Here is a 12,932-nt window from a genome sequence, read left to right on the forward strand (position 1 = left end):
GTATATAATACAGCATGTGGTGTATGCCATGCCTCATCTTATTCGTTTTTGTTAATAAACGTTTTGTAAGCTAGTTTGTCATTGTATCTTACTGTTTTATTGCTGTTGTGCTTCTTTAATTAAGAATAACAATGAATCCATCTTTTGTTTTAGTCTCAAAAAGTGAGGCGTGTAGATCTTTTCTTGTAAAACGTGACAAGTTCGCAAATTCGAAAGTGAAAGCGCATGAAGCCCAGCTTATAACACAGCAAAAGAGGAACTCCCGTTCACAAAATAATACTACTGATGAAAAAGAACGGGTTGAATGTTAATCACTTTCGTTTCCATATAACTATAAACTATGATAAAAGTTCATCAGCATGCATTGATTAATCCCATGATGTAGCGCAAAATAAATAAGTAAATAAAAAATACTGCGACCAAATCATGTGCTCGTGCGACCATCTGAGAAAGTTAGTCGCAAAAGAGTGACCAGTGGGAGTCTAGAGCCCTGACCTTCATTACAATCGTCATCCGTCTGAACTTTACTGGTGAGACACTGGTTTGCTTTATTCAGCTCATGCAGACTAGTCCTGACTTCAGCTTAAAGATCATTAGAGGTATGTCTGTGTTAGCTTCTGTGTCAGATCAATGACTTACTGAGTGCGTGGGTGCCGTTCTCCTCTCCGTTCACCGCGGATATTGGGTTGGAGAAGTGGGCTTTCTGCTGCTGGACGAGTTTGTCTCTGATCACCTGCTGTCTGGAGTGAACCACGTCTGGCATCACGGCATCGATGAGCGACAGAGACTCTATCGGACGGCCGTCAAACACTGTGCCATCCTACAGTCAAATAAAACACAATACACAGGCTGAAGCGACACAAACAAGCAGAAATGCAAACATCCTTTGGGAAGTATTTGGATTTCTTCATGGTTTGATAGTGAATTGTTTCACTTGTTTGCGGTCACTTCAAAATGAACAAACTCACAAATGGCAATTTCTCTGCATGTTTACTCAACCTATTTAAGAGTTTGGCATAACTAGAAAAATGCATTTTCATCAAAATTTCAAAATGTTATTAATTTCGTTAATGTTTTCAGTAGTGCTGTCAAACGATTAATCGCATCCAAAATAAAAGTTGTTGTTTATGTAATATATGTGTGTATACTGTGTATATTTATTATGTATATATAAAGTACACACATATACAGTCAGCATTTTATTAACTGTATTAAATTATTATTTTATTAACAGTTTTATATTTATGATTTAATATATGTTTTAAAAATTCATAGATCATTTCAAGCATTTAAGTTTAAAATGTTTTTTAATGTCAATGTAAATCAAAAGTTCAGACCAGGGTTATTATAGTAAACTAAAACCATAAAAAAAAGGAGGAAAAAAAAAGGTTGTTTACATTTTAAAATAATACAATGAATAATAATAATAATATTACAATAATTCATTAATAATTAATTTAATCTAATAACATTTTAGTAATTAATAAACATATAAATATTTTTTAAAAATTAATAAAACTAAATAAACTGAGAAAATAAAAATAAAAATTATTTATCACAATGACACTAAAAACAAAACAAAACAAAACACTGGTTTAGACACACTTGATTAAATTTACAATGTTGCTATAATAGCAAAATAGTTTATTTTTGCTTCATGGTCAGTGAAATTCTTGTCAGAGAAAGTAAAAGCCAACAATAAAATCCTTGTTTATTTTTTAATTTCATTATTTAGATTTTTTTTTTTAAATAAGAAAAAACATGTCTATTTATTATGACTCACAGCAGGTGAAAGTTATTAATGCAAAAATCCAGATAATTAATGATGGTTAATGAAGACGACGAGACGCTCACCTCGTTGATGCTGATCTCGGCCTCCACGTACTGAAGGCCTTTCTGCAGGAGGGAGATGAGGGCAGCAGGAGGCACCAGAGTCCCGTTGATGTTCGACTGACTGATGTGGCTCTCGATGCCAAACGTGAACGCCGAGTGAGAGAAACCTACAGCACAAAGGCCAAAGACACCGGCTTTAGTTCAACCAATGAGGAAATGTGACTAAACATGCCTTTATGAACGTCAGCTCATCTCAGAGCAGTTTGGGGAGATTTTGCGGGATGTTTACCTGACTCCTGCAGATACCTGTAGACCAGAAAGTTGACTTCATCACTGGTAATGCTCATCTTAGCTCCACCTCAGAGGATGAGCAGCGCTGGAGCTCACGATCGGCCCCTGCGGGAAACACCACATTCATACATTTCATGCTTTAGTTATGAAACGGTCCATTCTGAAAAATCAAATGCAACAAAGTATCATTTAAATTAAAAAAAATAATTAAAACCAAAAACATTTTTGTTTCTTTTAGTTTAACTTGAAGTACTAAAATAACAAACAAATTAAAAATGAATAAGAACTATGTAGGGGTCAAAGACATTAAGATGTCCGCATCAAAAGAGATTTTATGTCCATAGAAAGCACATTAAATGTAAGTAAAGTGTCTACTTTTAAGGTTTCAAATAAGTAATAAAATGTCAAAATTTGGTTGAAATAATGTTACTTTGTCATTCAGTGTAACACAATATTTATTTAAAATTCAAACAACATGCTTATTCTGACTTGTACATATTAAAATATATAAAAGAGTAAGGGAGCATATTAAATTTTATTGTGTTTTAAATTAGTAAAAAATTCTTACTGACAACTGGGCACAACCTAGGATAGTGGCAAATAAAAAATAAAAAAATAATTTAAAAACTAATTAGTATTTGGGGTGAAAGTAATTAGATGTAAGATATTTATTTTTTGCTCAGAAAAACAAAAACAAAATTGCAATTAAATTAAACAGAAAATGTTTACATTTTTTGGGGGGAAAAACAACAACAATTTAAAGCAGTATTACACTTAATGGTTTTATGCTTAAACCCTTTTTCGTCTTTGACCCATAGACATTTTAAAAAGCAAAAACAAATAATGACAAAAACACAACAAAATTACAAAAACATGAAAATAAAAACTCATTCAAAATATTCATAATAAAAACTTTAATCGTATATAAATAATGCTAAAATAACACCGCCTGATACACATAACCAAACTCACACAAACGGTTTTGCCGATTAATCGGCACCAATAGTTGATTGCTGGAACTATCGGCAAAAATCCATGCCGATAGTTTTCCGGTAGGGCTGAACGATTCCAACCGAAGTCACGATTTGGCTTGATGTGATTGAATCGCATAGGCTGCTATTTTTAATGAAATAAATATCTCAGGGCTCCAGACTCATTCGTCCCACTGGTCGCTCTTTTGCGACTAACTTTCTCAGATGGTCGCACGAGCACATGATTTGGTCGCAATATTTTTAATTTTTTTAGCGCTACATCATGGGATTAATCAATGCATGCTGATGAACTTTTATCATAATTTATAGTTACATGGAAACGAAAGAGGTTAACATTCAACCCGTTCTTTTTCATCAGTAGTATTATTTGTGATTTGAATTTTGTGAACGGGAGTTTCTCTTTTGCTGTGTCATAAACCGGGCTTCGGGTGCTTTCACTTTCGAATTCGCGATCTTGTCACGTTTTACAAGAAAAGATCTACACACCTCACTTTTTGAGACTAAAACAAAAGATGGATTCATTGTTATTCTTAATTAAAAAGCACAACAACAATAAATCAGTAAGATACAATGACAAACTAGCTTACAAAACGTTTATTAACAAAAATGAATAAGATGAGGCATGGCATAGGCCGCATTAACGAAATTGCCTGTGCATTAATTTTAAATACAATTATATTAAAATTTTGCGACCTCTAAAAAAAAATTTGTCGCACCAGCAGGAAAAATGCAAAATGCGACTATTTGGTCGCAGTCTGGAGCCCTGTATCTGCACAGCGCCTGTAGTAAATGCTGCTCATCTCTGCAAGCGCTGCGAGTTTGAGTCGCTAAATAACGTTTACCTGATGAAGGAACACACTCAAAACATCCTCTCAAACTTAATGAGAAGCGGTTATAAACATGTTGTTGAAAACATTATAACATGATTTTACATGAACATCAGTCGAGTGTTTTAAAATAAGTTCATTTTCTGATCTGATGTGGCTTATTACAGAATGAATATATATTTATACTGTAATAAAAGCTCTGTCGATTAGCATTGCATTATAAATTGACTTTATTATTATGAAAATACCCGAGATGGAGTGAAGAACACAGGTAAACCATATATTGTCATAGGTTTATTGTCTTCATGTTTAATCAGTTCATACGTTTCTAGCTTCTTTTAATTGAGTCACAGTGGTAGCTGGATGTCTTTATCCATATTAGGGATTTCCTGGAACGTCACGAGTTCTATTACTTCTGTTATGTATATGTTGAGATTTTGCGCGAGGGCGCCCTCTGGCGTCTAGTATGAATGAAACCGACATTACATGAGTTTAGCACTAAGTCCTATTATAGGCCATAAATAGGAAAAATAATACTTCTCTCTAAAGAAATTTGAAGCAAACATATGATAATCCATGTTTTTCTCCAGTTTATTCATTTTTATTCTGTATGTTTTAATTCTGTTTGAGGGTGTATAATTTTTCATTTGTCCTTTTTTTTCTTGATTATGTATGTTTTTAAGTTTGTTTTATATTTGTTGTACGGCACTTTGGTTTCAACACCTCTTGTGTATTTAAATGTGCTTTATAAATAAACTAAACTAAACAGTGTATTGAAGTGTGCAGGAGTTCTTTTCTTTCTTTCTTTTTTCCTTCCCCACAGTGGACGTATAAAAGGCTCATATTTAATTTTTTCAAGACACGGACTCCATTTTTGAGTTTACATACCTCCTGATAAAAGTTAAGAAATTACTGTCAACAATTTTTATCATAACAGTATCAAATGATGTACAGTTATAGGCCTGTATGTTAACAAGTAACCCTGCAGTTTTCTGTAAAACAATAGTTTTCTGTAAAATAAAATGAGTATTTTTATTATCTTATCATATATTTTTATCTATCATATTGTTATTTTTTTGTTAATTTGTTTTAAAAATCGCATTTAAATCACAATTTTAACCAGAAAAATCTGAGAAGGTCCGCTGTCATTATACAGTACGAGAGCGGCCTCTAGACACCACGTGCTGTGTCAGTATTAAATGTATGAAGTAAATGTAAGTTAATTAAAAGTAGGCCTAATCCTCAAAAGTGTTCTGGTCTGAATCAGGAGAGAAATCTGCACAGATCAAGCAGCGTTTAAACAGCTCTAAACACATATGTGGCTGGATTTTGATGTGAGAGACAACAGCAGATGCACTTTTTCACTGGAGGAAGTGTTATTATGGATTATGGACTCATGTTTTAGTTAAAAACGTCTTAATGCTGGATTAGTTTCAGCTTTTGTCTTCTCCAGATGTTAACTGATGGACTGGAGTGCTGTGGATTACTTGTGGATTATTGTGATGTTTTTATCAGCTGTTTGGACTCTCATTCTGACGGCACCCATTCACTGCAGAGCATCCATTGCTGAGGCACTGACGCAATGCTGCATTTCTCCAAATCTGATGAAGACACAAACTCAACTACATCCTAATTGCATTATATAAGTCGCTTTGAAATTTAAGTCGCAGAAGATAAAGTTGTTTCAGATGATTAAAACGACTTATATTCCCGAAAAAAATACAGTGAGGGTGTTTATTTGGCATTGTGCATGTTTGAGTCCAATGCAAAACACCATCATGACTTCAGAAGTCGCCTAATGTGATCATCATGACTGTCAAAGAGACAAACGGCAGTGAGATTAGAATCAGAATGTGACGTGACCGTCCTGTTCATAAGTGTTCACTAAACAGTGCAGAATTGAACAAACTGCTGTCCAATTAACAAAAACACACCAGTGTTACAATCACAGCCAGTGTCATTGAGCTGAAGACGACTGGGTTTCATTGCACAAGATAAATAGATGCATCATCTTATATTGGAGCTCATATGCATCTCGGCTGGTTTCGCTGACTAATGTGCTCCAGAAATAAACCCAGCGCTTCCTGAAGCGTGACTGAACAAAGCAGAACATGAGCAGTTGATGCATTTGCTCTGAAACCAGTGATTTTCTAAATGTTTAATGTAAGTAAAGCACAATAAAAGATAATCAAGCTAAAATAAATCACGACAAGGAAGGATCATGAAACTAGTCTAATGGAACAGCCTTTATTTTTCTAATAAACATACTTTAAAATCATCTACATTCACAATGTTGCTTAATTTTATATAGCCTGTAAAATAAGTGTGAATAAATATTAATATTTAGTCTTTTCTTTTTAGCCCTGCAGCCACAAAATGTTATTTATTTTAGTATCAAGATAGTATTATAGTTTTTACTAATATTTCTATTTAGTTTTTATTTTTATATTTCCATTTATATTTTATTTTTAGTTTTTGTAATTTTGTTTTGTGATTTTTATTAGTTTAAATGAGTATATATAGTTTTTATTTCAGTTGTAGTTTTATTTTATATATGTTATATATATATATATATATATTTTTTTTTTTTTATATTACAAAATAATATATAATATACTATATTACAAAATTATATTTTATATTACAAAATAATATAATATACTATAATGCAGTCTGATTAAACCATTTCAGATGAATATCTTCGCGTATTTTATTTAGTTGTATTTTTATTTTATTGTTTTTTTTTTCTTACCACTTAAAGTTTTAGTAATTTTGTTGTGTTTTGTCATTTTTATTCGTTTTTTTTTTATGTCTATACAGTTTTGGTTTTAGTTACTTTAGTACATCAAGTTAAACTAAAAAATGAGAAATGTTGCCTTGGCAAACAGCTTAAATAAAATTATTTTATTTTATTTCAAGCACCGAAAATGTTTTTTTATGGTTGTATTTGTTCAGTTAACTATAATAACCCTGCCACAAAACCACGAGTATAAAAAGAAGCGATAAAGACCACAGAAGTAGTGAAACGGTTAACGTCAGCAGGTCTTAAAAAGGACATTAACAACAATCCTGCTGAATGAATACGAACTAGGTTAATATATAAAGGAAGGATAAAATCGTCACAAGCGTGGAGCCAAAAGTAACCGCAGGAATGATTAATGTGGAAAGCAGGATGGGCGAGACGAAAGATGCATGCGAGGCTGCAGAGCCTCATTTTCTCCTGGCTGGTCTTCTCAGGATCTGCAAACAGCAGCCATTTTCTCCTGAGTGGCGTAAAAACACGCCTGTTGAACGAATACAAACTAGGTTAATATATAAAGGAAGGATTAAAAAAAAGTCACAAGCACAGAGCCAAACGAAACCACAGGAATGATGAATGGTGAGAAGAAAGCAGACGCATGCGAGGCTGCAGAGGGCCTCATTTTCTCCTGGCTGGTCTCCTCTGACAGATGTGCTCTCAGATGCCATTTTCTCCTGGCTGGTCTCCTCTGACTGATCAATCACTGGATTTAAAGCCGGACAAACTGAAGTCTAATAAAGCAGTAAGACTGTAGTTACAGTGATTTTACCGCATTAAATAATGACTGTTTACTATTGTCTTTCTAGAGCTGCATCACTGAATCCCTATTCTCCTGTTTAACACTGTAAAGCTGCTTTCAAACTAATCTATGCTGTAGAAAGCACCGTATAAATAAAGGTGACTCAACCCTCTACATTGCGAGTAAATCACTCGCATATGCAACTAAATCGTCACTCTGGCGACTAATTGATTGCTAATATTAGCCAATGGCTAATAAATTCTCAGATTTTACTCGCCAGTGTGTGAGTTGGAGGCTAAGTATAAGTTATGACTAACTGTAACGCTGTGAAACATGTAATTTATATAAACATACATACAGAACATACACTGCCGTTCAAAAGTTTGGGATCAGTGAGATTTTTATTACTTTTGAAAGAAGTCTCTTCTGCTCATTTTATTACAAGTTTTGCTGCTTAATATTTTTTTTGGAAGCTGTGATACCTTTTTCAGTATTATCTGATGAATAAATCCAACAAAAAAACAAATTAAATAAATAGAAAAAACTAATTTAAATAAAAATTGATTAAAATAAACAAAAATAGATTTAAATAAGTAAATAAATGAGTAAATACATAAGTACACAAATACATATAAATTAGATTAAAATCAATTATATAATAAGGAATTTTTGTTTATTATTTTAAGTGTTACATTATACTGTAAATGTGTCAATTTAATTTTTATGACCGGATTCTGTGATTCGGTTCACGTTTTCCGCATCTCTGAAATCATAGGGCCCAGAATTACATGCATCCTTAACAGACAAAGCAATCCCATAATGCACTGCGATGAGCTCAGTGGAAAAAATGGTGGACGAATCCTGAGAAATATAAACAAAACAAATTCTCCAGCAATTAAAAATGGACTATCTTAACCAATATTTGTTTACGGTGTAACATCTACAGCTACTGACAAACTACTGAAAATAAATGTGCTTCAGATGAGGAACACTATTTTGTGGTGGTCGTGTTAAATAATTCAGGATTATTAGATTATGCTCTCATATTGATCCGTAAAAGATATGTTTCCCAACATCAGAACACAAAAAGGCCTGTGGTGATGAAGAGGCTGCACATCCTACAAAAACATTCATAAAAAGACTTCTGAATTTTATTACGCAAAATAAGACAAGAAGTCTCTCTAATGCCTGTCTGCTTTCCTCACGGACGCTGCTCCTGTTTAGCCTTCAGACTGTAAATGTCCTGTTATCAAATATTGTAAATATTGTATAAATAAACAGCCTGTATATTGGCATTTTATCAGCCACTCGACTATCCTGCGATACTTTTTTCAGGATTCTTTGATGAACTAAAAGTTAAAAAGAACAGCGTTTATTCAAAATAGAAATATTTTGTAACAATATACACTAGCGTTCAAAAGTTTAGGGTCAGTATTTTTTCCCCTTTTGTTTTGTTTGAAAGAAATTAATGCTTTTATTCAGCAAGGATGTGTTAAATTGATTTTAAAAAGTGATAATAAAGACTCACATTGTTAGAAAAGATGTCTATTTTAATTAAATAAACGCTGTTCTTTTTAAACTTTATTCATCAAATCTGAAAAAAGTATCACAGGTTCCAAAAAAATATTAAGCAGCAAAAACTGTTTCCAACATTGATAATACATATTTCTGAAGATCATGTGACACTGAAGACTGGAGTAATGATGCTGAAAATTCAGCGTTGCATCTCAGAAATAAATTACATTTTAATGGATATTGAAATAGAAAACCAGTATTTTAAATGGTAATAATATTTAACAATATTACTATTTTTTCTGTATTTTTGGTAAAATAAATGCAGCCTTGATGAGCAGAAGAGACTTCTGTAAAACACATTAAACATCTTACCGATTCCAAACTTTTTGAACAGCAGTTTGTACTCAATTAATTTGATTTGGATTCATGCAGCTAAATCACTGAGATCAACAAGTGATCCAGGGTTTCAGCTTCTGATAAACACTGTAACAATCCTTGAGAAAAGCACGTTAGTGTGCAAAACAAACTAACCCTGTTAAATCACTCTCATTGTAGATCGAGATCATGACTAGCCTTAAGAGCATTTCACTTTTCACAGTTTCCTTTCTGCATTAACGTTAGAGAACGCGACTCTTTTGAATAAGTGAACATGTGTTTCTTAGCAAAGTAACAGAACTAGGAGCGGCCCTTCCCCCACCCGCCTCGCCGTGTTGCCAGGTCCGCGGAAATCGGGCTACTTTAATACTGTTGCGGCGGGTTGAAGCGACATCAGTAACGGGATATTTAGCCCACTGAATGCGAATTTTACACACACACACACACAAAAAAAACGTGCATTTAACCCCCGGGAACGCGATTTGTACCGGTGGAAACCCCCGTGAAAAGCGTTTGAACTAGTTTTGAGTATCTATCGCGCGGGTTTTGTGGAAACCTGGCAACCCTGTTAGCATGTGCCGCTAAATCTGGCGGCTACTTTCAGCGCGTTTCACCACAAAACCAACACGAAATGATCCCTATCGAGTGTTCATCAGTGCACATATCCTCTCTGAGGTGCTCAACAAAAACGGGACACCGAGGAAATCAGACTTTAGCGGCGACGGAGCCTCACGGAGGGGAGTGGGAAAGTTCCCGGCTCGCGAGTTACCTCACAAACACTTCCAAGAGAATAATCCACACAGAAAAAGTCCAAACGAGGGAAATATCGCCTCTCCTTACCGTCAACAATGAAGCTGCCGCTTCTCTTTCACTTCCTCCGGGAAAATATCCTCCAACTTCAGTGTGCGAGCCGCGACTTTACACCCATCTTCGGTCAGTTCCCCCTCAGCGCTCGGTTATCCGCGGTATTCCGTTAAAAGGTCGACGTGAAACAACAATCGAGGTTTCATCTGCCAAAGTTAACGTTTAAACGTCGATCCGGTGTGTTTTTAGACTAGTTTCCTGTGTTTCTCGCAGAACGGAGCGTCGGAAGACAGCGCACGCGCTACAGAGAGCGAGAGGGCTGTGTTCTCATACCTCGCGAGCGCCCTACCTAGGCTACTACACTAGGACACTACTCTTACTAATTCTATATAGTATTGGTACTGTACACAATAAACAGTAAGACATTTTATTGAAAATTTAAGTAAAATGGCAAAATTATGTATTTTTATTTTATACAGTAAAGCATTTTAATACATGCTTCGGTATTATTTATATATCACATTTTAAATAGTAAGGCTTTTTTATACAAAAACGAATTAAAATGCTAAATTATATTTATTTTACATGTTAAATAGTAAGACTTTTGTAAGAGATTTGATATAAAATGTAATAAAAAATGGCAAAATTGTGTATTTTTGTTTTATACACTAAAGCATTTCTATGCACAATTAAATTAAAATGCAAAAGTATACTGTAAATTGTAAATAGTATTGTTTTTTTATACAAAATTGAATTAAAATGCTAAATTATATTTATTTTACATGTTAAATAGGAAGACTTTTGTAAGAGATTTTATATAAAATGTAATCAAAAATGGCAAAATTATATAGGCTATTTTTATTTTTTACAGTAAAGCATATTTATGCACAATTAAATTAAAATGCAAAATTATATTTTAAAAATTTAAATGGTAAGGCTTTTTAATACAACATTGAATTAAATGCAGTATTATATTTATTTTAAATGTTAAATAGTAAAATATAATTTTGCATTTGTAATTCAATTTTGTATAAAAAGTCTTACTATTAAACATAAACTTTAGATATGGCTCAAGTCCCTTCTTTAATTAGGTGTTTTTTCACCTGTTTTATCAAACTGCCGGTATTTTACATGTTAAATAGTAAGACTTTTGTAAGAGATTTTATATAAAATTTTATCAAAAATGGCAAAATTATATAGGCTATTTTTATTTTTTACAGTAAAGCATATTTATGCACAATTAAATTAAAATGCATAAGTATACTGTAAATTGTAAATAGTATGGCTTTTTACGAAACTGAATTGAAATGCTAAACTATACTTATTTTAAATGTTAAATAGTAAGACTTTTGTAAGACATTTATAGCAGATTTAATTAAAAATGGCAAAATTATATTTTTTTATTTACACTAAAGCAATTTATGCACAATTAAATTAAAATTCAAAAGTATACTGTCAATTTTAAATAGTATGGCTTTTTATACAAAACCGAATTAAAATGCTAAATTATATTTTTAAAATGTTAAATAGTAAGACTTTTGTAAGAGATTTTATATAAAAATGAATTAAAAATGGCCAAATTATATATTTTTATTTTATACAGTGAAGCATTGTCATGCACAATTAAATTAAAATGCAAAATTATATTTTAAATTTTAAATAGTAAGGCTTTTTAATACAACATTGAATTAAATGCAGTATTATATTTATTTTAAATGTTAAATAGTAAAATATAATTTTGCATTTGTAATTCAATTTTGTATAAAAAGTCTTACTATTAAACATAAACTTTAGATATGGCTCAAGTCCCTTCTTTAATTAGGTGTTTTTTCACCTGTTTTATCAAACTGCCGGTGAAACTTGTGCATCTGATCACTTAGTAAACTACCTTCACACATATCTATGCATGCATGAATGCACAAGTTGAAAAATAAAGAAACTCACAGAATATACAGTTCTATAACTATAAAGTGATTTTGCAATAAACAATTTTGAACTAAATCAAAATTAAGACTATTTCATCTTTTGAATAAAGGATCATCCATGCTGTCTATGTAGGGCGCTCGCCAGGTATTGTGACACAGCCGTGGAGAATGGGGGAGGAGCTTTGCACTTTGTGACCCACAATGAAAAAATGAGCAGCTGACCTTAAACCTACTTATTCAACAGCACGAAATCGGCACACATCCCCTGAGAAATAACACCGCTATCATCCTTCTGTGCCTTTCACTGTTAAATACTTTCTAGCATACATGACTTAGTTAGCATGCACTGGCTTTCTGGAAGGCAATTCCTAATAGGTTCTTGTATGCTTGGTTATCGTTAATAACCTTAAACTAACATTCGCATAACGTTTGAGGGAGGTTTTTGCACTGTTAATCAATGATTCCCATATTTTTTTTTTGGGAGACAAATCCTGTCATTCTGGCGATTTCATATTTTATGACCATAAACTAACATTGCAGAGGTTTTTGTGTGACAACCTAATTATAACGTATACACAACGTTATTTTAACACTATATTCTAATCAGGCTCTGCGCGATGCGACACATTCACAACCAATCAAATCATATTTGATATTTAATGTACGGTTATTTTTAGTGAAATTTTGGACCAATGTGATTTCAATGTGGGCGGGGCTTATAGGAGTGACATTATAAACATAGAAACCATGTGACCAATAAATGCCCGTCATAAAGGTTCCTGCTTTGTCTTGTCTTGTGCTGTCAGGACATGGTGTAATGACTGTTTTTAA

General features: G+C 33.0%; 1 protein-coding gene across 1 annotated transcript in view; it reads right to left on the bottom strand.

The window, feature by feature from the left end:
• Positions 1-10,492, bottom strand: part of LOC107717466 (F-box-like/WD repeat-containing protein TBL1XR1-B) — a 26,784-nt gene extending 16,292 nt beyond the window's left edge. The window contains exons 1-4 of the mRNA XM_016524229.1: positions 10,213-10,492; positions 2,123-2,229; positions 1,855-2,000; positions 640-820 (exon numbers count right to left, since the gene is read on the bottom strand). Coding sequence (XP_016379715.1) covers positions 640-820; positions 1,855-2,000; positions 2,123-2,180 — 385 coding nt within the window. The 5' untranslated portion in view covers positions 2,181-2,229; positions 10,213-10,492. The remainder of the gene's footprint in view (positions 1-639; positions 821-1,854; positions 2,001-2,122; positions 2,230-10,212) is intronic.
• Between the last annotated feature and the right edge of the window lie 2,440 nt (positions 10,493-12,932).

The sequence above is a fragment of the Sinocyclocheilus rhinocerous genome, unplaced genomic scaffold (assembly GCF_001515625.1).
Source record: "Sinocyclocheilus rhinocerous isolate Xijiao unplaced genomic scaffold, SAMN03320098_v1.1 scaffold3560, whole genome shotgun sequence".
Classification (NCBI taxonomy): Eukaryota; Metazoa; Chordata; class Actinopteri; order Cypriniformes; family Cyprinidae; genus Sinocyclocheilus; species Sinocyclocheilus rhinocerous.